The sequence below is a fragment of the Dendropsophus ebraccatus genome, chromosome 9 (genome assembly GCF_027789765.1).
Source record: "Dendropsophus ebraccatus isolate aDenEbr1 chromosome 9, aDenEbr1.pat, whole genome shotgun sequence".
In the NCBI taxonomy this organism is placed as follows: Eukaryota; Metazoa; Chordata; class Amphibia; order Anura; family Hylidae; genus Dendropsophus; species Dendropsophus ebraccatus.
The window spans coordinates 32754565-32780505 of record NC_091462.1 but is presented as its reverse complement, the minus strand read 5'-3'; the positions used below and the strand labels follow the sequence as shown (position 1 = coordinate 32780505).

Sequence of the window (25941 nt, the reverse complement as noted above, 5' to 3'; positions counted from 1 at the left end):
TTTTTGTATGTTCTTATTTTGAAAAACTTATAAAAACCTTCTGAAAACCAAAAGGTGGCCAACACCTTCAATAATCTTTCGGCCTCCTATCTGGCCCTCTTGCTGTCCATACACATCCATCCTGTGTTCTCTGTTGTGAGGGGAGGGTTAAGCCGCAGCTGTAGAGCTCTGGCTTTGGCTAACAGATGTAGACTGAGTTAACATAATCACAATGATGTGTTTAACAACATGTTTTACCTGAGTCAGGGATTATGCTAACGATGACTACCTCTCTAAGGGCCCTATTCCACAGTAACGATAATCGGCCGGATCAGCCCCATTTGGCCCGATTCGGCCGACTATCGTTCGGTGAAATAGAGAGAACGATCAGCCGATAATCGTGTCATCGGCTGATCGTTCATTTAGGGCCAGACCTAAAATCATCGTTCCCCCACCGCGCATCGCTACGATTGAATAGCGGTGCGCGGCGGGCGACCAACGATTTCAGAAGCAGCAGCAGCATACATTACCTGTCAGGTCTTCTTCTCCGCGCTGTCTTCCTCCCCGGGTCCCGCATGCTCTATCTTCCGAATGGCCAGTCAGCTGACGAAGCGCTCAGCCAATCACAGGCCGGGAACGCCGCGGCCTGTGATTGGCTGAGTCTGGCCTGTCAGCTGACCGGCCATTCGGAAGATAGAGCGCGCGGGACCCGGGGATGAAGACAGCGCAGAGAAGAAGCCTGACAAGTAATGTATGATGCTGCAAGGGCTGAAAGCACATCGGTAACGATGTCCCTGCAGCCCTCGCTCAACGATCATCGGGCCGTGGAATAGGCCAGTAAACGAGCGGCGATCTAGCAGATCGCCGCTCTTTTACATCGTTGATCGGGCCCTTCTCGGCCCGTGGAATAGGACCCTAATGCTGGGTTTACACGGAACGATTATGGTGCGAATTTGCACAATAACGATCGAATTCGAACGATAATCGTACGTGTAAACGCAGCGAACGATCGAACGACGAGCGAGAAATTGTTCATTTTGATCTTTTAACAGGTTCTTAAATCATCGTTCGTCGTTCGCAAAAAATTCGCCGATTGTTCCGTGTAAACAGTCGTTCACTGATTTTTCCTATGTGCGAGATAGGCTTAAGCGATCGGAAATCGATCGGAAAACGAATTTTCTGTATGATATATCGTTCCATTTAAACGCTGATCGTTATAAAAGAAAAATCGTTACTTAGAAATCGTCAATCGTACGATTGGGCGAATTATCGCTCCGTGTAAACCCAGTATAAGGCTCCATTTACACAGAAAGATTATCTGCCAAAGATTTGAAGCCAAAGCCAGGAATGGATTTGAAAACAGGGGACTTTGCTTTATGACTTGTTTATGACTCTGTTTATAGTCTGTTCCTGGCTTTGGCTTCAAATCTTTGGCAGATAATCTGTCAGATAATCTTTCTGTGTAAATGGACCCTATCTCTCCCAGAACAAAGGAGTCAGGTGGGGATTTTCCATCACACCCGACCCCTATCTTTACTGACATCATCTGTCGGTGGTCGATCAGGAGATCCCCATACACCCTATACAAACGGCGATACCCATATAAAATGTTTGGGGACCTTTAGAATGTGCAAACTTAGATGGACAGGGTTCAAATGCACCAGAGTAATCACTGTTAACCAGGCTGATTGCCATTTTTTTTCTGGGCTTTTTGTAGTTTTGTGCTTCTTGACGTTTTTTCAGCCCAAAGATAGACCAAGCAAAATTTGTCTGAAGGAAGCCAAAAAGTGGTAATAAGGCTGGTTTCACACAGCGGTAATTGGCTCAGTATTTTGCATCAGTATTTGAAAGAAACAGTTTAGCATTTTTTTTTGTGGCATTATAGGCTCAGTTGTGTTTGTATTCATAATCTTCCCAACAATCATGTTCAAAAATGCTTGGAAAATAAAAATGACACAAACTGCTATTAATAATGCATGTTCAAAGCCAAAAAACATTCTCAAAGTGCTGTCAATTTAAAAAAAAAATTTTCATGCTTAAAGTGAATGTACCATTAGCTTTTTTTACCTTAATCGATCAGCGCCAGTGTGAAGATGCCGGTGGCGTGGTCCTTTTTTAAAATTGCCTCCCGGTTTCCACGCTCTGCATCGGTCTTTTCCCGAGCACCGGCCCACCCTGGAGCACTTGGGACAGGCCCGTCGGCCCACATTTTGATTAAACCCCCTCCCTATTAGAATCAATGGAGCTGTGTCACAGAGGGGAGGGGATATCTCCACAGTGGGTGGCGGCAGGCCTGCCCCCAAGTGCTCCAGGCGTGGGAATCGGAAGGCAGGATGAAAATAAGACCACACCACCGGCATCTCTGCACTTGCGCCGATTGATTATGGTAAAAAAAAGCACAGTGATGTACACGATAATACATTCCATTTAAGAATGGTACAAAAATCCTGATTAGACACCAGGTTATGCCACAAGAGGATGAAAAAGTGCTTACTACATAACCTTCCATAGAGGCCACTTTTGTGTAGTTTACTTTTTGTTGAAAGTAGGGATGGTCCGAACCGAGTTCGGATCGGGTTCGTACGAACCCGAACCCTCGGTAATGATTCCCGCTGTCTGCCCGCTCCGTGCAGCGGGCGGATCCAGCGGGAAGACCGCCTGGAAAAATGGGATACAGCCTATGGCTATGGCTGTATCCCATTTTTCTAGGCGGTCTCCCGCTGGATCCGCCCGCTGCACGGAGCGGGCAGACAGCGGGAATACGATGCCGAGCGTTCGGGTTCATCCAAACCCGAACCTCGGCAGGTTCGGACCATCCCTAGTTGAAAGGTACTTGGCTGCTACACATGCTTTTATGGCACAAAGACAGTTCGAGAAATCACATGACTGGATGGAGAGAATAAGGATGGTTGTTTTGATGAATTGCCCACCATCTAGAGTCTACATCCTAGGCTGTTAGGAGTTATTGGGAGCGGAGGTTACATGAGGGCATGCACACACAGTGAACGTGCTCTGAATGGTCCGGACAGACCACCAGTTGAGTGTATCATGTATCTGTCGACAAGCACAAGCAGTATGCCATTGAAACATATTACACTGTTCTGTGTTTGCCTGGACAATTTCACTTTGCAGAAGGAAATTTGGTATCATGGTGTGTTGTATGTCCTGCCATTGACAACCAGCCACCATTGCCTATGCTTGCAGTGGTAAATCAGAAACCTGGGCTGCTATGGACTGGAATTGTTTTTAGTGGCAAATCCAGGTCGGGTTTGAGTATGGAGGACTTGTGGTGAGCACACTGCTCCAACCACTGGTGTGATGATCTGGCGAGCCATCCAGTACAACAGTCGGTCACCCCTATTAGTGATATGAGGGACACTAACAGATTTATGATATGTGTAGGGCATCCTGCAGCCAAGCAAAATTTCTCCATTCTAGATAACCAGGCCATGAGGTCTAATGCACTTCACAGCAGATAACAATGACGGCAGCAAATCACTCAATCACAAGTCTAGAAATTAGGAAAAAATTATAAATTAGCAAAATGACTGACAGCTTAATGATAGAGCCGATACAGTTTGTAAAATGACAAATAAGATAAAATGGAATAAACAGCTTGATGTTAGTTGAGAGAGTCATTTACTGATGGAAGAAGCATTACGTCACGGACTGATGAACGTCTGATTACGGCTAAAATCGTCCTTTTTGTACCGAAGGTAGAAAATATATGTATGGATTTAGACTTTAACTTGCAGAAAGTAACAGCTGCTTTACTATCTAAACATAATTGTGCCCATGGCAGCCTTCACTTTTTTTGTTCTGTTCCGAAAAATTGCTTAAAATGGCTTAATACTTATCCTGTAAAAATTGTCAAAATAAACTAAAACACTTAGGTACCAAAATAGTTAATAAATGGCATGTGGGCAGTGCGCACAATTAGCTCCAGTGGGATTTTACTTTTGCACTTTTTATTGCTAAATATATTTTAGATTTTATAGGATTTATTGATTAATGTTAATTTAGGTCTCTTGGTCAATCTGCATCATAGACAAGGATTAACAGTTCTATCTTTAGCTCCTCCTGCACCTATAATATTATAATAGTGTGTGTGTGTGTGTGTGTGTGTGTGTGTGTGAGGGGGGGGGGGTTGTTGTATGTACAACAAGACTATACTGCCACCAACACTGCAGCCACCGCTATGGTCATCCATCCTTTCAATTGAGCATTGTCTGAACTTACAGTAAATTTTGCTGCACCCAAACCTTAGGCTGGCCTTTTTGGTCAAAAATGCTGCAGCCAGATGTTAGCTGAGCGTCAGTGGAGAAAGATTAAATGCAATACCCACATGACATTACAGCGTTTTGTTTTTTTTTAAGGGCAACTTAGCGGTTTTTAAGTGCGTTTGTAGTTTTTAAGAATTGTGGCAGGGCCTCTGTTCTGCATTTATTCACAAAAATTACTGGTGTTTTTATCCCCATAGACTTTTATAGAAAAAAAAAAAATCCTGCTATATGCATAGTGATCAGAGATGAGCGAACCTGGAGCATGCTCGAGTCGATCCGAACTTTCGGCATTTGATTAGCGGTGGCTGCTGAACTTGGATAAAGCCCTAAGGCTATGGGGAAATCATGGATATAGTCATTGGCTGTATCCATGTTTTCCAGACAGCCTTAGAGCTTTATCCAAGTTCAGCAGCCACCGCTAATCAAATACCGAACGTTCGGGTTCGGATCGGCTCGAACCCCAACCCGGTTCGCTCATCTCTAATATTGATGGGTTTTTTCCTGGTGTTTTCCCCCTCAATTCTTTTACAGAAATCCTGTAATCACATAATAAAAAAAAAAAAAAAAAAAATTAAATTACTTGTTTTGAAAAATATGCAGGGGATAAAAGTGGGATAAAAACGTCCATAGTCATCGCCAGAGTTCTGTTCCTTTGGGACAGCCCGGTCCAGACCCGAATCCCCTAATGCTTAATCACTCCTCTTCCCCCCCCGTTTTTGTATGTGTACCTAAACCCCCCTGGACCACGATGGTAGGTTATCTACTCTACTCTCCTAATTCCTTCCTTTACCTAATTCCTTCCTTTTCCTATCTCTTCTTCTCTATTGTTATTACTTAATTATACAGCAAGAAAACAATTCTGTTGATTGGAAAGCAGAATCCAGTTTTTTTTTCCTGGATAGGCTTTTCCCCCTTTTGTTTAGGATGCTATATTTATGGCTATAGCAGTATCCCAGTTTTCCAGGCGGTCCTCCGGCTGTATCCCCCCTATTCACGGAGGCTGCAGACAGCGCGAATCAGACGCAGAGAGTTCAGGTTTATACAAACCCGAACCTCGGCAGGTTCGCTCATCTCTAGTTGTAACCCCTTGGGGTCAGCAAAACTTGCTCCAAATGCCTCAATTCTCTGATTGTGATCCCCCTTTTCTATACATAGTTCTTTATGTACTCAGCCCCAGAACCTGTGATCCCCTTTTCTTGCTATTGTTTTGAATGATTTGTGCTGTTTTCTTATATATTCTTTACTTCTTTTTGAAATTGATAAGAAAAGATTTGAATATTGAAAAAAAAAAATGTCTATAGTAAGGAGAACCACCAAGAAGCAGAAAAAACTACTGGCACCTGCCGTCAGTGCACCGAACGGGCCTAATTGAGGATGGAAAAATCGGTGCCTATGGCGGGAACTGGGTTTGGCACAGGGCACTGAGGATAAAATTACATTTTTTATCTTCATGGTGCCATTTTTGGGATATTAGCCGTTTATTTAATATGCTAGTGAGGTGTTTTGGTGCACTGGGGGCAGAGCTACCGCCTCAGCCGGCCCACATCCTTATAATGAATATTGGGGTGGTGCTATGCTAATATTAGGAGGGGCAGGCAGGCCAGATCGGTGCAACGAGGGTGGTAGTCCAGCCCCCGGTGCACTAAAGCACATCATTAGCATATAAAATAAACTGCTGATATCCTGAAAACTGTAAAGGTAAGAAACTTACCTCCTTCTTCAGCGCCCAGTGCTCTATAGAGACATATCGGCAGGTTAGATGCTTTCCTTTAAAAGTGCAACATGTCAGATTTTTTTCTTAAAAAAATACAGTTTTAGGCTATGTTCACACTGCGTACGAATCCGTACGCAGGTCTTACACTGCCGTACATGTGCGGCTGAAACTACGGGCGTGCGAAAAATCGACATGTGACCGGATGCTTACGCACCGCGAACATACGCCCGCAGTACAGTTATGGTTCCCTAGCTTGTTTCGAAGCGATCTGAGGCAGGTCATTTACTTGGAAATCTTCGCCCAGCCCCGTAAACCACACAGAACCTTTTGGATCGAAAAATCAAGTTCAATTTGGCGGAAATAAGTACTACGTACGGGACCGCATGGAAATCCACGGCCGTGAGTTTCAACATTTCTGTCCTCAAACAATGGTCTTGTTCATTTTTCACAGCGCCGTATACGATCCGGCCGTAAGCTCATACGTAGTGTGCATTGTGCGGGCGTATATCGTATACTTTCAAGCGAACGCATCAACCTTAAAACTACGTGCGTATATTCGCGGTTCGCACTACGGACGGATTCATACGCAGTGTGAACATAGCCTTAGGCTGCGTTCACACTACGTATATTTCAGTCAGTATTGCAACCAAAACCAGGAGTGGATTAAAAACACAGAAAGGCTCTGTTCACACAATGGTGAAATTGAGTGGATGGCCGCCATATACCAGTAAATAACGGCCATTATTTCAATATAACAGCCGTTCTAAAATAACAGCAAATATTTGCCATTACATGGCGGCCATCCACTCAATTTCAACATTGTGTGAACAGATCCTTTCTGTGTTTTTAATCCACTCCTGGTTTTGGTTGCAATACTGACTGAAATATACTGACTGAAATATACGTAGTGTGAACGCAGCCTAATTGTAGATTTTCTCCATTATAGAAATTTTGCTGCAAAATTAGCAGGTGCAGATACAAGTTTACAATAAAACAGAGGTTGGTGGGGCGAGTGTTGCCATGGGAGCACCAGGGGATTATTGAGTACACAGATTTTTTTTTGGGTGATCAGGTGCTGGAATCCACAGGGAAATCCCATGCAAAACCTTTACAGTTTGGTGAAGATTTACTGTTGTGGATTTCCCTGTGGATTTGCAGTGTAAATTTTCTGCATGAAATAATTTACACACGTATTTCCTCTACGGATATGTTCACATGTGTACTTTTCCCAAAGGGAAAAATAAGGTCTAGAGTAGACACCGCAGCTATTTTGTGGTATGCCTTGGATTTTCATAGCAAATTTTCACACTTTGGACCGCATTTTCCTTAATTCCATTTCAGTTGGAATATTCAGCGTCATGCATTTTGCAATGTACTTAATGAGTTATATGTCACTCATTCGAGCACTTAAAATACTTAAAATATGCGCTAAAAAAAATATGCACAACAATTTGCAGTGGTACCTCGGTTCTCGAACTTAATTGGTTCAGAAAGGCAGTTTAAGAATCGAGCAGTATTTTCCCATAGGAAATAATGTAAATGTGTTTAATTGGTTCCAGCACCCACCAATAATTACCTACAGTACCCATATATTACATTGAAAAGTGCCAAGTATGATCTCTGCAGTACATTATAGAACAGCAATATACTGTACAGTACATCATATACAAGAAACATTCAACAAAACCAGCAATTATAGTACAGTAGTCACTAACTCCTCACTCATCTTTTACTGTATACTGATGGGAGATGGTGGTGCACTGACTGTACTACTACTGTACTGTATATGCACTCCAGCAGTCTTATACAGTACAGGATGGGAGATGGTGGTGCACTGACTGTACTACTACTGTACTGTATATGCACTCCAGCAGTCTTATACAGTACAGGATGGGAGATGGTGGTGCACTGACTGTACTACTACTGTACTGTATATGCACTCCAGCCGTCTTATGCAGTACAGGATGGGAGATGGTGGTGCACTGACTGTACTACTACTGTACTGTATATGCACTCCAGCAGTCTTATACAGTACAGGATGGGAGATGGTGGTGCACTGACTGTACTACTACTGTACTGCATATGCACTCCAGCAGTCTTATACAGTACAGGATGGGAGATGGTGGTGCACTGACTGTACTACTACTACTACTACTGTACTGTATATGCACTCCAGCAGTCTTATGCAGTACAGGATGGGAGATGGTGGTGCACTGACTGTACTACTACTGTACTGTATATGCACTCCAGCAGTCTTATATAGTACAGGATGGGAGATGGTGGTGCACTGACTGTACTACTACTGTTCTGTATATGCACTCCAGCCGTCTTATACAGTGCAGGATGGGAGATGGTGGTGCACTGCCTGTACTACTACTGTACTGTATATGCACTCCAGCAGTCTTATACAGTACAGGATGGGAGATGGTGGTGCACTGACTGTACTACTACTGCACTGTATATGCACTCCAGCAGTCTTATACAGTACTGTACTGTATGTGAAGCCTCACCAGCGCTAAACTCACCAGGTACAACCCACCATCCTCGCTCGCAAAAACGTTCAGTTATCAAGTACTTCAAGACTGAGTGCCCGAAAAGTGTTTGAGAACCGAGCAGTTTGAGAACCGAGGTACCACTGTATATTATATTCTTATTGAGATCTATGGGAATGCATTAAGCACATTTTTTGGCATTTGCCGTATTAAACAGGCCGAGTATGTACCAAAACAGGCAGATATCGCTTACATTTGTAGGGCAGCTGATCGAGTTGTTCTGAACCATCGGCCTCACATCACCATGTTCCTTTTTTTTCCCCCAGGATTGTATATTATGTCCGCAATTTTCAGTCTGCGATCTTCAAGAATACATCCATTATGTGTCCATATTTTTGCAGATCTGTAAAAGTGGAAATTGGTAAAAAAAAAAAAAAGGGGAATGGTCAAAATTATGTTACTAGCTAAAAATACGGGTCTGTATTTTCTGGACATTACGGATGTTTACTCTGTAATGTCAGCAAATCACGGACGATCCCATGGATTTTTATTGGTGTCACGGTCAAATAAAAATTTTGACGTGTAGATAGGGCTATAATTGGGATACACACTTATGGACCAAAAATACGGATGTGTGAATGGTGCCTAAAGCAGGGGTCGGCACAAACGATCTAGCGATTGCTTGTAGTGGCCTGGACGCACAATTTCTGAGCAGTGTAATAGGTTTAGTGAACAAGTGCCAATCAATAAGACTGGTGCAAGTTTAGAAGCTGGTCGGGCCGTGTAATGTGGCCATAATAAGTGCCAAAATACATGCTAAAAAACTCAGTAGGAACATAACCATAGTGTAACCAAGTTAGGCTGCATTCACACATCCCATGTACTGCAGAACACGGATCGTGTGAATGCAGCCTCAGTGTTATGCTGCGTTTACACAGACAGATTTATCTGACAGATTTTTTAAGCCAAAACCAGGAACAGACTATAAACAGAGAACAGGCCATAAAGGAAAGATTGAGATTTTTCCTCTTTTCAAATCCATTCCTGGCTTTGGCTTCCAAAACTGGTCAGATAAATCTGCCTGTGTAAACGCACCATAAGCTCTAAACCCATTGGGGTAGATTTGATGGTTTGGATTTTTTAGGTGCCCAGACACACACTTTTTGTCTGACGTTTTTCAAACCCATTTTTTGACTTTGTGTGAATGATGTTTTTCGTAGTTGAGGCGTTTTTGTGTGCTGAACGTTTTTCTTCTGCATCACATGTCCTAGCTGCTGGACCACAAAAGGTGACAAAAAAACCCAGAAAAAAATAAACACCAGCAGCCAGATGTTAGCTGGAAGTCAATAATAATAATAATAAGAATTATAATAATTTCTATTTATATAGCGCCAACAGATTCCGCAGCACTTTACAATTCTGGGGGTACATACATAGACAAAAAAATAGACATTACAGAGATCTACATATAATTATCCATACATGAGGAGTGAGGTCCCTGCTCGCATGCATGAGCTTACACACTATCAGGAGGGGGTGCGAGACAGAATGGCAGGGGGGCAAAGTGCTTCATTGTTCTTATGGTCCGGCCATCATTATAAATAAGGCAGTGCAGGTAAGGGTGGATGAACCTTGCCAACCTCACCAGCCAATGCCTGCATGCACAGGTCTAAGTGCTTAAATGCTTGGTGTGTGTGTGTGTGTGTGTGTCTGTGGTGGAGGTGTCTGTGTGTGTGTGTGTGGGGGGGGTATTAATGGACGTTTACGATCTGCCTAAAGGCCCTATTACACGAAGCAATTATTGGCCGTATTTGGCCATTTAACCACCATTACGGCCAATAATCACTTTGTGTAATGCTGCGTTTACATGTAACGATTATCGTGCGAATTTGCGCGATGACGATCGAATTCGAATGGTAATCGAACGTGTAAACGCAGCAAACGATGAAAGAGACATCGTTCATTTTGAACTTACAACATGTTCTCAAATTGTCGTTCGCAAAAAATTCGCAGATCGTTCCGTGTAAACAGTCGTTCGCCGATTTAACCAATGTGTGAGATAGGCTTAAGCGATCGCAAAACAAATTTTCCGTACGATATAATGTACCGTCTAAACGCTGATCGTTATGAAAAAAAAAATTGTTACTCCGACATCGTTAATCGTACGATCGGGCCAATTATCGTTTCGTGTAAACGCAGCATAACAGTGATCAGTAGTCTTGCATTATGTTGGCCGATCGCTGCCTTTCAACATGTTTAAACTCAAATGCTCGGGGGGCGTGGTTTGCCGCTGAGCAGCACGGACGCGTCTCTGCTGAGCTCCTGCACAGCCAGCGACTAACTCGCATTTCTACCACTTTATTATCATTTATTTTTTTCCTGCGGGCCACTGATACTTCAGCCGACACCCCAAGATGCGGATGACATCCAGGAAAGCTTCAACGGCAGCGCGGAGAAAGACTCAGTCTGCTCTCCCCGCGGCCCGGCCGAAACAAGATGGCGCCGGTCTGCTTCCTGACTATCGGCTGGACGGGACTCACTCAGGTGCTGCGGCGGCGTGGCAGGCCACTCCGGCACCAAAATCAATAGCGCATCCTCAGGAGAGCTCTGCCTGCGGGCAGACCCCACTGAAAACCCAAAAGGATAAGAAGAACCGGAGGGGTGAGTGCATGGTGGCAAACTCCCGACAGCTGCGATCGTCGGCTACAGAGATGCAACAAAACCGTTCTTCTTCATCTCTCTGCACTCTCCCCCCGGATTTGTCTCTCTCATCTCCGGCTGTTCCTAACTGCGACCGCCCGTCTTCGCCTTTTTATCTCCCTGAACTGTTTGCTGAAGGGACTAGCATAGACTCTGATTCTGAATCTGCTCCTCCTATGGCTGATACCCCTAGTGCATTGAAGGGTATTTCTAGCTCTTCTTATGTGCCACCTGATACAAGATTCTCCCCAACACATATGCCTGATCCGTTGGATGAGATGTTCCGCACAGATTCCTCTTTCAACCTATCCTCTATCGGGAAGCTGTTATTGGCTTTGAGGGACTCCATTCAAGCTGACTTAAACAGATCTCTGGCTGTCATTGAAGGATCGGTGCTTGCATTAACAAATAGAGTACAATGCCTTGAAGACACAATGGGCACTCTCATTAATGAACACAATAAACTGCTGAACTCACACCCCCATTTGGAAAAGGAGATGTTCCAACTCAAAAATTATGTAGCAGCAATTGATGACCGGACCAGAGACCATAACATTAAGGTGCGTGGCATACCCGAAACGATCCAACCAGCAGAATTACCTAATTTTATCCAAGGATTTATTAAAGATATGATACCATCTGCACAACGTAATGATCTTGCCATCGACTGGGCACGGAGACTACCTCGTCCTGCCCAATTACCCTTGGATACCCCAAGGGATACATTGATTAGGATCCGCCACCTTCATATTAAAAGCCATTTTCTCATGGCGACTCGACAACGTAAACCGCCATCTTCTGCTTATGCTAACATTTCTGTGTTTCAAGACCTTACAGCAGCAACTTTGCAGGCTCGAAAATTGTTCGCTCCGATCACCTCTATATTGAGGAACAGAGGAATCCGATATCGATGGGGGAAACCAGCCAGCCTCCTTGTCTTTCACGGCCCACAACCCTCACTGTTACCCATGGTAGACGCTGGACTCGCATTTCTACAAAAATGGAACTTGGACTTCTCCCCAAAGGCTGACATGGACACCACCACTCCACCCACGACTGGGAATACCTCTCATTAATACCTTCATGTGGTAAACGTTGTTTTTAATAAGTCTGTGCAGGACTTTCTCTCCTCTCGGTGGACCTTGAATTTTTTCTTTTATACCTGCATACTGTTTCTTCCTCAGCTTGAACCGGACTCAATACCCCCAATGTTGGTTTGAAGTTCTGTGATGGTTACTGTATAGTACCATCCGAGCATTGTAAATGTACCCCTACTAACATGGTTTATACACGTCATAGGCTCTCTAGTGGTTTACACTTTCACTTTCTACACCCGCCTTACCTCTCCGCCATAACATATATAGTGTTTGACGTAGCTACCTATATAGAGCCACTTGCCTTTATGTGATGTTTGTCTTAGTATACAACGTCTTGTGTTTGTTTGTCTGTTTTATGTTTTATGTTGCTGGTCTCTTGATGTTTAACTTTATGTTCAAGACGCTGATCGCATGATATCAGATGTCTTAGTGCTACTTACCTTGCAGCTATGACTGGCTCATGTATAGCCGACTTCTCCTACTTATCTGACTAATACTACATCACTATACCTCAAACACACCTGCCATACACCTAGTCAACCAGCTACTTATTTTCATTGTTAAATCGTACCTTTATTCTATTAGTGGTTACTATGCTTTTCCTACTGCGAATTGTTATAACTTTCTCTGTGTTTTTAACCAGTTTACTGTGTGTGAAAAATATTGAAAACTGTACTAATAAAAAACTATTGAAACATTAAACTGAAATGCTTAGTACAGCAACAATCTGCTGTTGCCTCCACAATATGAGCAGCGGCAGAGGATCGCTGCTATCTCCTATGAGCTCCCTGGACAATCTAAAGGGTGCGCTGTTGGCGCATGTAAAAGCACTGGCAGCAAGCAGGAAACGAAGAGCAAGCGAGTGCTGACCCGACAGGTTGGCGCTCATTTGCTTCCAGAGATTGCCCTGTATAATAGGGGCTTTACACACTGGGGAGATTTATCAAACATGGTGTAAAGTGAAACTGGCTCAGTTGCCCCTAGCAAGCCATGCACCACATTGCCATTTTTTCCTTTTGGTGTTAAAAACTCTAGACAAAAAGTGTGAACATATCCTTAGGCCACTTTTCCCACAGCAGTATTTTGCCCCAGCCTTTGTAAGCCAAAACATTGGTTTATAGTGCTTCTCTATATAGGTTCTACTGGTTTTAGGCTACAAATGGTGATGCCAAATACTGCCATGCAAGTTTTATTGGCACAGGATCTGGATAACAGTCCTCTCTGCTATTTACATGCAGAGGTATTTTTCACATAGTTTTTTGATGTAAGCGGGACACCGTTCATGGTAGACGTCTTCTAACTGGAAAAGTGAAATTCCAGAGCGGGGTTTTCCCTGTATTCACACTAGGATGAAAGGTTAATCAGATGTAGGAAAAAGTCTTGCAATAGACAATAAGAGTCCTTGTTACACGGGACTGTTCACACCCTGCAGATTGACTGCATGAATCTCAGCGACCGTTCCTATCGTCTGAATCCATCTTGCCGACATGCAGAGACGTGAATGGGTCGGATTCTTCAGTCGCAGGCGTTTCTGCAGTGTGTAAACATGGCCCTGGTTGTTTTTGTCTGTCCTGCCTGTCGTAAAGCAAGCAAACAGCCCCCTATCATGTTGCATCACCGCTTCATAGCCATTTGCAGATAGATGTGATGTAATGCTTTAACTATGTCAACATGCAATTTTTATTTTTTTATTTTACAACATTGCATCACCATCCAGAGCTTAGGGTTTTACATAATGCTCATGCTCTAAATTCTTGTATCAATGTTATGTAAAAAAAAAAAAAAAAAAAGATACTTTGAGCCTTGGAGTGCAGTACGGCTGGTGTTATCCTGATCAGATCATGAAGGTAATTCCACCCAAAACTGGTTCTACTGTCCAGAGACGGCAGCTCTGCAGACCTTGTGTCAAGGATAGGGCACGTGTACATAAAGTTGTTTGCATGCAGTCCTCATCCATGGATGATGTGTATGTTAACTGATAATATGATCATGTGATCAAAGATAAAATGACTGCGTCAACAATTGGTTCACACATAATGTTTCAGCAGTATATTTAGCCAAAATCAGGAGTGGGTTGAAAATTCAGAAAACATTTTTTTTCCCTCTGTGTCGCTTTCACTCCTGGTTTTGGTTGACCAAAGTACTACATGGGAACCTTAAAGGAGAAGTCTCGCCAAATGCAAAAAAGTCAGGAAGTCAGGGGGGCTGACAGCCGCCAGTGTCCTGCAGCTCATCCAGCTGCAATGCCACATATCCGGCGACTGATTGCCCCATCAACCAATCAGTGACTGGCTGAGCGGGCAGTCACTCAGCCGGACCGAGATATTGCAAGCAGGAAGAGCTGGGTACGTGATGTAGCTGTTTTCCAGCTGAAAATGACATCTGGCGGCAGTCAGCAAGACTCGAGAGTGCTGCAACAGAGGCACGGGGATGGGTGAATTTACTTTTTTTTATTATTATTTTCTACTATGGTCATTCGTAAAAGACCCAGCAAAAATCTATAAAATATTCAGTTTGTCAATATGTGTTTACACATTTATTTTCATGTGCTAGTCTTATGTAAAAGCTAGTCCCTGACGGCATCAGCGGAACGTAAAATGTAGATGAAACCCCACTATACTCGCCTCCTCTGGTGCCTCTCATACCAATGGTTCCGTGCCCCCTGCCAGTTTCTATGTAGAGTTATCATGTGACCACTGTCGTGATCATGTGACAAGGCATTATTACTGGTGTGTGGGTGTACACAGCCTGGCGGTGGAGTACAGAAGCATCGCCATGGGAGCACTAGTCGGGGCATATGCATAGTGTTTGTCCGTTTTTTTAACAGAGGTTATCCCAAGATTACACATTATCACCAAACCACCAGAAATTGGGGGTCCAGCCATTAAGAATTGGGTCTCCAAAAAATTCTGTCTAAAAAGAGTGGCAGTCCAGTGTGTGCTCTAGCACTCCTTTCAAAGTTGGAGGAACTTCTGAATAAAGTGGAGCGCTGTACTAGGCTATAATCAGATAATCCATAGAGTTTGGAGCAGCAATACACATATGTGACCGCCGTTCATTGTAAAAGAAAACTCAGCGGGTTCGTACATACATTTCTCCTGATTTGGACCTGTAGCGGCAGAGTTGCTTGGTCTTCTTCTTTCTTTCCGTGGTGCTATTTTTGAGTATTTTGATCCGAAGCCAATATGTAAATTAGTCTCTCTAGTGCACTGGGGACATTCCATGGCCCCTCAGTGCACTGTCCCACTCGCTGTCCGGCTCGCTTGAGGCCTCCTACTTAGACTCTCCTTACCCAGCATCTCCTTGCTTACAGGCCCGTGCATACTGGGCAAAAGAGGCAGAAATTCCAAGCGGAGTCTGTGCGGTGGATTCCGCTTGAAATTCTGTCTGTCCTATTGCTTTAATGGGATTTCTTGCGCACCTTCTCTGCTTAAATACTGAACATGTTCCAGAACTTCAAGTAGAAGCTGCCTGGTGGAATCTGCTTAATACTTCATCACCTCTTTTACTTAGAGTACAAGCTTTTTTGAGTGGTGTATCCACTAGCAACACCCCTGGTGAGACACCACACTGGTATAGTCTGTTTTAGCAATAGCACTGCATTGATCAGTATAAGTATAAATATATTTTAAAAGTCCCATTACAAAAAAATCAAAAATGTATTGAACATGTCCAGGAAATGTCCAAACTATTAGGCCAGTAAAATAAAAGCTAAATACTACTGTACTTTGAAAGGAAAAGAAAACAATGTGTGAACGGATGAAGTAATAATGTGCACCATTGAAGTCCATGGGAAATTGGATGGCAGGGTACACACAGTATAGAATAACGGCTACTGTGCATTTGTAACAAACAACAGTTTTTTCATCTGTTAACGCATAATATAATTTATTTTTTACATTATATGCTGAAATGAATTGCGCCAAAAAAAAAAAAAAAAAAAAACAATGGTAAAAACGTATGCTGCAGTATGCCACGGGCAGAATCCATTTTCCATTTACTTTTATCAAAAAAAAAAAAGGAGCAATGGAAACTGATCTCGTTTTTGACGTACACATCCTAAGATCGGTAACCCACACCTTTTTCTATCCATAGAAGCTTAGGTTAAGTTCACACTGTGTTTGTTTTGTGGTTGACCCAAGTTTTTCTGTATGTTAAAGTGACTGTACCACCAGGCCCAGGCTGAAGCCATGCACGAATTTGCACGATAACGATCGAATTTGAACGATAATCGTACGTGTAAACGCAGCGAACGATCAAACGACGAGCGAGAAATCGTTCATTTTGATCTTTTAACATGTTCTCAAATTATCGTTGGTTGTTCGCAAAAAAATCGCAGATCGTTCCGAGTAAATATTCTTAACGATTTCACCTATGAGTGAGATAGGCTTAAGGATCGCATAACGATTTTTCCGTACGATATATCGTTCCGTCTAAACGCTGATCGATATAAAAAAAAAAATCGTTAATTCAAAATCGTTAATCGTGCGTTTGGGCGAATTATCGCTCCGTGTAAAAGTACCATTAGTGGGAAGAAACTCCAGCCCCTCCATGACGTAACTCCCTTAGAATCAATAGAACCCTGTCATAACGGGGCTAGGGTTTCCTCCCACTAAGGGTGGGTCGGCCCACCTCCAGTGCTTCAGCCTGGGCCTGGTGGTACAGTCACTTTAAAATTAAACGTAAATCGTGAAATGACCAGAAAAATGTAGTGTGAACTAAAGATGGAAAAATAAAAGGTTATGGATGATTATCCTCTTTCGCACATCCGCTTATTTCTGAATGAGGTGATTCCTGTGGGCGCTTATGTTACGGATCCATATTCGGGCCGCTATCTGCACCTCAGGAAAACGGGCAAGCCATAGTGCAGTCCATAGTTAGGGCACACGCAGCTGCTCCCATAGCAATCAATGGGGATCCGAGAACCACGGACGTCTTCATCCCTATTCGTCTGCAAAGTGCGGATAGGTCTCTTACCAACCTGGTTTAAGCTAATTTTGTGGAGCCGCAGAATACGGACAAATTGCGGAATGAGTGACGTTTATTTTCGGAACCTGGGTGAAAAAATTGAGAAACTTTGAGTGTTAAACGTTCTGCAAAAAAATGGTGTGTGAATGGGGTCTTTTATGGGAAAGAAAACGATGGGGGAAAAAAAAAAGAAAAAACATAATTGGTGAGGTTGGGAAGGGGTTAAAGTGCTAGCCGACGTTCATCCTTATGTGTCTGGCTGATAAAGTAGTGCCTCAGCCTATATGGATGTACACGTCAGTGATGTACACCGCACGTTGTCCTCTCAGTTCCTCTCCGCATTCTTATACACGGCCAAATACGGTAAAGGGGAAAAAAAAAACCACAACAACAAAACCCCGATGATTGACGCGGCGCGTGCACGCCCTTCACTCACTTGTGGCCGCGGGCACGCGCACGCCTCACAGGAGAAGATACCAACAGTGATGGAGAGAGTGTGAGAGAGAGAGAGAGAGAGAGAGAGGGGGGCGGCGCATGCGCGGGGGAATTCTCGCGTCACCAGGAATTGGTGGCGACGCGAGACTTTTCCCGACGCATGCGCGGTGCCGTATGGTGAGTGTGTGTGCCCCCCCCCCTCCTTCACCACCATCCCAAAAAGGTGCCGGTACTCAGTGCCCGTTGAGTACCGGCAGAGAATAAGCGCCGTGTGTATGTAGTCTTGGGCGCCCCTATGCTCTTGTGGCTGGCAAGCAGCGATCTGAACGGTGGGTGATGTGATCTCCTGTGGAAGTGACTAGGAAGGGAAGTCTGAAGTTTTGCATTTGACACTTTTTGCAAGATGGAAATGCTTGGTGCAGTGTATTCCGTGCTGTACATATGAGAGGCCTGAGGCTGGGGCCCAGCAGCCATGGCTCAGCCTCAGCTCCTGTGGATGGGCAGATCCTTCACATTGGCTGTGACCTGCACCCACAGCAGCAGTGTAGGCCATGCTTAAAGGGCAAGTAGTCAGTGACCACAGGATTGCCTTCTGCATGCAGCAGCTCCAGCACTGGTCATCCTGCCCGGGCATCCTGGGCATGACAGCAGCCGGCCCGATGGCCTCCCCGAGCCCGAGCTGCTGGACCGCTCCGATGCAAAGGATGCAATGGCTTCCGGGGACAGGATCGCAGCAACCATCTGTATAAAAATACCATTTATTTCAGTCGTCGTATAGAAAATCATAATTCTTGAAATGTTTTTATTCTTTTTAATGCATGCAACTTTTTTAAGATAATTTTGGGGCTTGTGATGATTATTTGTCGTGTTTCGGGTTTGACGTCAATTATTGGAATTATTACATTTACTAATAGAGGCCTGGACTGTTAGTGTTATGATGCTTGTACTATGTGCGAATGCAGCGAGCCCCCAACTTGCGGCGTCCAGATGTTGCAGAACTTCAACACAAATGCCGAAACGTTGTCAGCGCACGCTGGGAGTTGTAGTTCTGCAACCGCCAGTTGGCGAGTGCTCTGGTCATCTTTCAGCGATGAAGACGTTATGGGAGTTGTAGTGTTGCAGCTTGGGGGATACTGGCCTAGTCTTTGCTTTTGGGGGGACGCTGTCCTTTCTTTTTTTTTTTTAACTTTTATATTCTTCGGTGATCAGGGCATCATGGGAGTTTTGTAACCTCTGGAGAGGGATGCGGATTGGAAACACTTCACTTTTACAGGATCTGACGATAAAGGCATAATGGGATTTGTAGTTCTTCAACCACTTTAGCGGCAGTGTAATCTAATTCTTGCTTTATTTTTACAGCAGTCAAAGAATAATAGGAGTTGTAGTTCCACAACCGCTACAGAGCTACAGGTTGGATACAGGCCCTAATCTTTATTTTTGTAGAGAACCCTGTCCTAATCCTGACCCTCAGCTCTGCTGGGAGTTGTAGTTTTGCAACAGAGACACAGGTTGTGGTCCTTTACTTCAGAGAGCTTTGGCAATGAAGGCATTGTGGGATTTGTAGTTCTGCCACAACTTCAGATCTGTAGGATCGAGAGCACTCTCTACTTTAATAGGGAACACTGTCCTAATCTTTACTTTTACAGCTGTCCGTAGTCAAGACATGATGGGAGTTGTATTTCTGCAACCACGTCCACACGATGGGGCATACAGTCCCACTTTTTAACTTTTTTTTTGCATAACTTTATCTTGCTCTTTACCTGGGCAGCCGTCGACACTAAAGGAATGCTGGGAATTGTAATTTTGGGCGGCCACAGGTTGGAGAACTCTGGCCTAATCTTTACTTTTACAGGATACGTTTATATATTGTGTTAAGAGTTTCCATTTATTTATTTACTATTTATTAGGAAAAATTGTGACCCTCGTTCTGGGTCATCACCTCTTGTGTATTACCGAACATTCCGCTTTGTGGATATTGCTCTTTATTTGAACACTATTGTAACCTGTGTTTCTTGTATCCTAGGTGTCATGGATGAACTCCACAGCTTGGACCCAAGGCGGCAGGAATTGCTGGAGGCCAGATTTACTGGAGGTGTCAGCGGCAGCACTGGAAGCACCGGGAGTTGTAGTGTAGGGGCAAAAGTAAGTGACGTAAAGTACCATACTAGGGATGTGATATCGGTCACAGACTTTGTTCCAGCTGGCGACATTTTATTGCAAATTGCCGAGTTTTTCAGTTTTTTTCATCTGCACAATTTCTGGATGTTAATCACATAAAGGCTATGTTCCTACGTTGTAAAAACAACGGCTGCTCCGCCATAAATGTCCATTGTTTAATGCTCTTTACGGACAGAAATTCTCATTAAACAACAACCATTCACGGCAGAACCGCCGTCGTTTGTACAGCGTGGGAACATAGCAGCAACATCGGCCTCATGGCACACCATTGCTACATGTGAATTAGCCTTAGTGTTTTATAAAAAAAAAAAAAAAAAAAAAAAAAAAGTGATAAGGTTCCACCAATCAGGAGACAGAGCAGGTGCAGTATAACTTATAATGGATGAGTGGCCGGAGAATGCCGCAAGCCAGGGAGTGAAATGTACTACCCTGTGTGTCTTTCAGGTCATTCTTCTGGTTTGTTGAGGGGTCTCAGTAGAGACTCCGATTAATCAGACTTTTGATGTGTCAAATTTTTTTATTTAATAACCGTGCCCATTGAAAGGGCTTGTCTGGCCAGGAATGTTTTTGTCTTTTTAGTGCATGGCCTGTTCTGCAGCAAGCATAACAAAATGTTATACTCACCTGGCCTGCTCCCCTGCCACTGCCAGTTCCTGAGCATCTTTTTTACTGCTGCTTCTTGTGATATACCATGCAGACAGAATTACCCACTCAGCACCTGATCTCTCTACTGTCTACATAGCATGTCAGTGACAGTAGTGAAGAAGAGGACCTGCGGTAGAGGAGCAGGCCAGGTAAATATAAAATTTTATTATGTTACCTGTAGACCAGGCCACCTATTTAAAAAAATGTTCCTGGCCATCAAACACCTTTTAAGAAGGTTATAGGAAATTTTATAGTTTTTGCTAATGTTACCATTAGAATTGCAACATTTGTATTAGCCAGAAGACCTACATGCTGTAGGAAATGTAGTACTCTCTCTTCCCCTTGGTACCTGTGGTATTTTTGTTTGCCCCTGAATGGCCTGCAGACTTCCTGTACCTATAGGTCTGTATTGTGAGTACAGATAAGGTGAAGCTTTATGCAGCTCCGAAGGTTGTGATGGCTCCCACAGCGGGAGAGCAGGGAGTGGCTCAGGTAGTGACATCAGGGAATTGCTATATGTTTAACAATTAAATGTATTTATAAATGTAGCTACGAAGATGAAGCTTTTCCTTAACTCTCTCTGCTCCCATTTACATCCATTTCATTTATCCTGAAATGAACCCACTGACTTGGTTTAGGGGATTTTGCATGTATTCTCCAAAGGAGAAGGTCCGGCCATTGGATCAGTATTTAAGGAAATTCCTCGTCGCACAACAGTTGAAGCGTATTTCCACCTTTAAAAAAACAAACACTTTTTTCCATATATATATATATATATATATATATATATTTTTTTTAATAAACCCTATTAACCCTATAACATCTATTTCAACAAGCCAGGGGATGTTCATGTTTGTACCAGGCATTGTTTAGTTTCCGGGAGTGATGTGACTTAAATTGGTGGAGGTGCCAGCGATCAAACCCTCACCAACTAGTTATTCCTTATGCTATAGACTTCCTATTTGTAGTACGCAAAGGTAGCTTTGTTCACCATTTTGGGTGTGTACAGCTGGTCTTTGGTGTATTGCTAAACATCATCAGAAAACGTATAGGTGGTTATCCGAGGTGATAAAAATGTTTATATTAGGTTGTGGGTGGTTTAAAAATGAAAAATCTTGCAGCTTTTGTTCCCTCTTTATAAGCCCTTCTTCTTGCTTCTGAGATGAGCCACCTCAGCAGGAACTGCCTGCTCAGCCAATCACAGCGGTGTCCCAGGGGGACAGGGAAGAGGAGTACCGTATTCATTATTATTTATTTTTGTTATTGTTATTCTTCTGTCCCCAGACAAGTCCTTTAAATTTAACAATACAAATTTTATTTCCAATTGTTGACTTCAAACACTTATTTCAGCTCACGGTAGATTGCTTCATGGGCAAATCTGCTGTGGTCCATCAATCTCTGAGACGCATCTGTTTGTATCAGAGTTTAGGTAACTGTAGGTGCATATTCACATTGAAGTCTGATAACCTGGTGGTTAAACCCGTCGGGGCCCAGTCTGGAACATGTTGGACCACATAGTAAGTTAAAGTGTTACTGTTGTTTGAAAAGGCATTTGACATGTCAAAAATTTTAATCGGTTGTAGTCTGGGTGTTTTGCCCTCTATAGATCACTAGAATCAATAGGAAGAAGTGCTTAGCCATATGCTTCTCTCCCCATCTTGTTTGGTCTCTATAGTAAGTCTGTGGAGCTATGGTCTCCTGTTGTGAGACAAGCACATAGCTGGGTGCTTCTCCGGAGCATTCGATGGGGGCCTAAGCACCTAGACCCCCGACCAATCCAATTTTTCGAATGACAACTACACTTTAAATTTCCTTGTAACTGGGTTATGGAGTAGTTACTCCTGTAATCTCCGATCGTGGTGACACTATCGTGTGAGGTTATAAATTCCAGGCATATCACAGTAAACATGTTTGTCAGCCGGCTTGTGAATGGTGTAGCCTTCTGCTTCATAGCATTTGCTGCGCTTTATCCCCATACATTGTATACATCTACTAGTACAATATGAAGAATCCTTGGCTCATATGTAATTATTTACCAAATAGTCTCACCATGTCTTCTTGGCACTTGGGTAGAACACATGATTATACATTAAGTATTCTTCAAAGTTCTTAGCTATCGTTGCATTTAGCGCTCGGTATATCATCACCTACGGTGGATTTAGAATAAAAGATTTTGGATTTGCACTGAAAATATCCTCAGTGGATAACGGTAGTAGGCAAGTGGAGGAGATTTTAAAGGGAACCTGTTATCACTTTCATGCTGCCTGAACCACGATTCATCAGGGTGACAGCGTCTTCCCACCCCATCAGCCATGATTGATGGATCTCGCTCTTTGTACTGACAGACTCATGGACAAAACCTCATCCACTTGTCCTGCCTTATGAATTGTTTCATATTTACATTTTTAATATTAAATATTGGTCAAGGTCTTGTTGTGAATTTTCCCCAATGTATTCAGAAGAAAAATCTACAATATAAAAAAAAAAAAAAATGGCTGTGGAGATTTTACAAGCAACAAATCCGACCTGTATGACTTTACCCTTAAAGGGAATGGCCACCATTAAACACCTTTTTTTTAATGTACTGGTTGGTTTCGTAATCTCCCCGAGTTCGGCCTGTTTTGAGTGACATGGCTGTTGTATTCACTTTGTCATCATGGTATTGTGTCAGCGGTAATAGTTTCTTTTCTCTTTTAATATACCCGTATGATTTTTAGTTTTTCTGTAAGGCAATTCCTGACCATACCGTAGGTCTGATGCCCTGAAGTCATACTTCATGATGGGACTTGCATTTGGAATGTGGCGTCAAAAATACACATGTGATACGCTTAATAGGCTATCCACTGGAAAGGTTATGAGCAGTCGATCGGTGGGTTGCTGACATCCTGCACCCCCATTGAGCAGCTTTTCCACACTTGCACTATACTGAGTGGAGCTGACTCCGTATTTATTGCAGTGGCCAACATTTCTTTAAAACATTACAGTTATGTTCAGTTACTTACGACATGACAACAGACACGTCAAAAGTTCTCACTCCTGACTAGTGGTAAGTGGCGTTGAAACCTGGTGGCTGGAGAAGTTGGATGCCGCCCTAGGCAGTCAAACTTCTCCAGTCGTCACCGGGCGTCAATAGCCAAGCACTAGGGTTTGGAGAACATTGTCGAATCCGAACAGTTTGGCAACTCTGCCTAAAGCCCCTATTACACAGGGCGACTGAGAGGAGCGAACGAGCGCTAAGGACGCTTGTTTGCTCCTCTTTCCCGCTCGCTGCCGGCGCTATTACACGCATCACAGCAGATCCTAAAAGTGAGACACTGCAATCACTAATTCTTGATGTATCTGATGATAAAAGTGACTAATTTACTTGCGCGTAATGCAAAACTTAAAGAAATAAATAAAAATAAAATGTGTATTTGTGTTGCCATGTTTTAGACTTTTTATTTTTTTATTTTTATGTCCATAGAGCTGTAACTATTTTTTTTTTATAGTTTGCGAGTTTTATGGATGCAGCGATACCAATTTTTTATAAATGTTTTTTTATATATAATTTTGTTGTGGAATTTCTTAATATATGTATTTAGCAGATCTAAGGATCCCCAGGTACTAAGACAACCCATCTGAACCCCACAATCACCCCAGTTAAATGACAGAAAGAGCCCCCTTCCTCTGGAAACCATATACACAGTCTTCTAATCGGATAAATGCTCAGGATCAGAGAGTCCTCCAACCCTTGACACTTATAACAGGGTCCCAGCTGTCATCCAACAGCTGCCCACCTGCTAAACCTGGCACGGGACACCTGTGCAGGACCTATCAGCACCATAAAAAAAGGCATCTTCAGTTGACTAGAGCTCCTTACTGACCATTGTAAAAAGGCATTTTGAGGTCACCAAGGGGTTAATGTATATTTATAGGCATTGAGATTTGTTTTTGAGCCTAAAAAGATAGGTTTAAAGCAGTGGCAACTAACTTGTAGTTTTGCAGCAGCTGGAGAGCTACAATTCCCATCATGCCTGGGCAACCCAAACTTTGGCTGTTTAAGCATGATGGGAATTGTAGTTTTGCAGCAGCTGGAGGGCTTCAGATTTCACGTATCCATATTTACTGCATCTTCATGCACAAGCCTTATTAATTAGAATAGGGCTCTTGCACAGAACATGTGGGGTGTCGGATGTTTCTACGACCACCCGATCCTCTGGCACGAGCTGCATTTCTTATGGTCCCTTTACACGGAGCAATTATCGCTCAAATTTTCGCTGTGACGATCGCATTTGAGCAATAATCGCTTGTGTAAACACAGCATCGGATCAAGCGACGAGCAATAAATCATTCATCGTGATCTTTCAATATGTTCTAAAATCGTCGTTGGTTGTTCACAGAAAATTAGCAGATCGCTTTGTCTAAACAGTGTTTCACAGATTCACCCTATGTGTGAGATGGGCTTAAAGGGGTTATCCAGCGCTACAAAAACATGGCCACTTTCCCCCTACTGTTGTCTCCAGTTTGGGTGGGGTTTTGAAACTCAGTTCCTTTGAAGTAAATGGAGCTTAATTGCAAACCGCACCTGAACTGGAGACAGCAGTAGGGGGAAAAGTGGCCATGTTTTTGTTGCGCTGGATAACGCCTTTAAGCGATCTTAAAACAATCGTAATGAATTTTTCATACGCTTTATTGTTCCGTCTAAACGCTGATTGTGATAAAAAAACACATTGTTACTTCGAAATTGTTGTTCGTTCGATTGTGCAAATTATCACGTCTCCGGTTTCCCACACTGAGCAATCCCACCGACACTTCTGAGATGGACTTGTCTCTGCAATGACAGCCTGCTCAGCCAATGACTGACTGAAACAGGACAACGCCGCCGCCAGTGATTGGCTGAGCGGGCCTTCAGTGCTGAGACAAGTCCATCTGAAAAGTTGCATCTGGGCCGTCTAGCAGGGGACCTGGAAATGCTACCGGAGCACGCTGGAGTGTGGTGAGGCAAGAATGACATGTCTATTATTTTTCTTTTAAGTGCAGCAATATATATATGAAAAATTAAAGGGGTGGAGTACCCCTTTACGGCCAGCACCAAACTTTATAACGACAACAAATGATCTGCTCCCCCTCCTTACCCATAGCCTGCTGGCAGCGAATGTGTCTGGGGTGAGCAATGTGTCTAGAAGGTATGAAAACCTTCTAGAAGTGTCATTATTTCCAGGTTTCCCAGCATTCTTTGCAGGATAGTATTTCAGGATTGACCGGTCCACACTGTTGCCACTGTGTCTCTAGACTGGGAAGAGGCCCCAATTGATTTACATTCTTAGTTAAGGATGTGCCAAGCCAGTAGCACCAAACAAGGAGAGCGACTTTCCAAAGACGCCTCTTAATCACTCAGCAGACTATAAAGGCCGGTTACTAAAACAGCTGCTAACAGTGCGGAGAGTGCAAACCCTCTATTCACTGCTAGA

At 43.4% G+C, this 25941-nt stretch overlaps 1 protein-coding gene across 3 annotated transcripts in view; it reads left to right on the top strand.

The window, feature by feature from the left end:
- The window catches only part of TLK1 (tousled like kinase 1), a 198855-nt gene that overhangs the window by 124872 nt on the left and 48042 nt on the right, over positions 1-25941 (top strand). For 2 of the 3 annotated variants that reach the window (XM_069982897.1, XM_069982895.1), the window contains exon 4: positions 19692-19810. In XM_069982897.1, coding sequence (XP_069838998.1) covers positions 19692-19810 — 119 coding nt within the window. Of the gene's footprint in view, positions 1-17842; positions 17998-19691; positions 19811-25941 lie in introns of those variants that run through there. The other variant, XM_069982896.1, reaches the window with a different exon arrangement.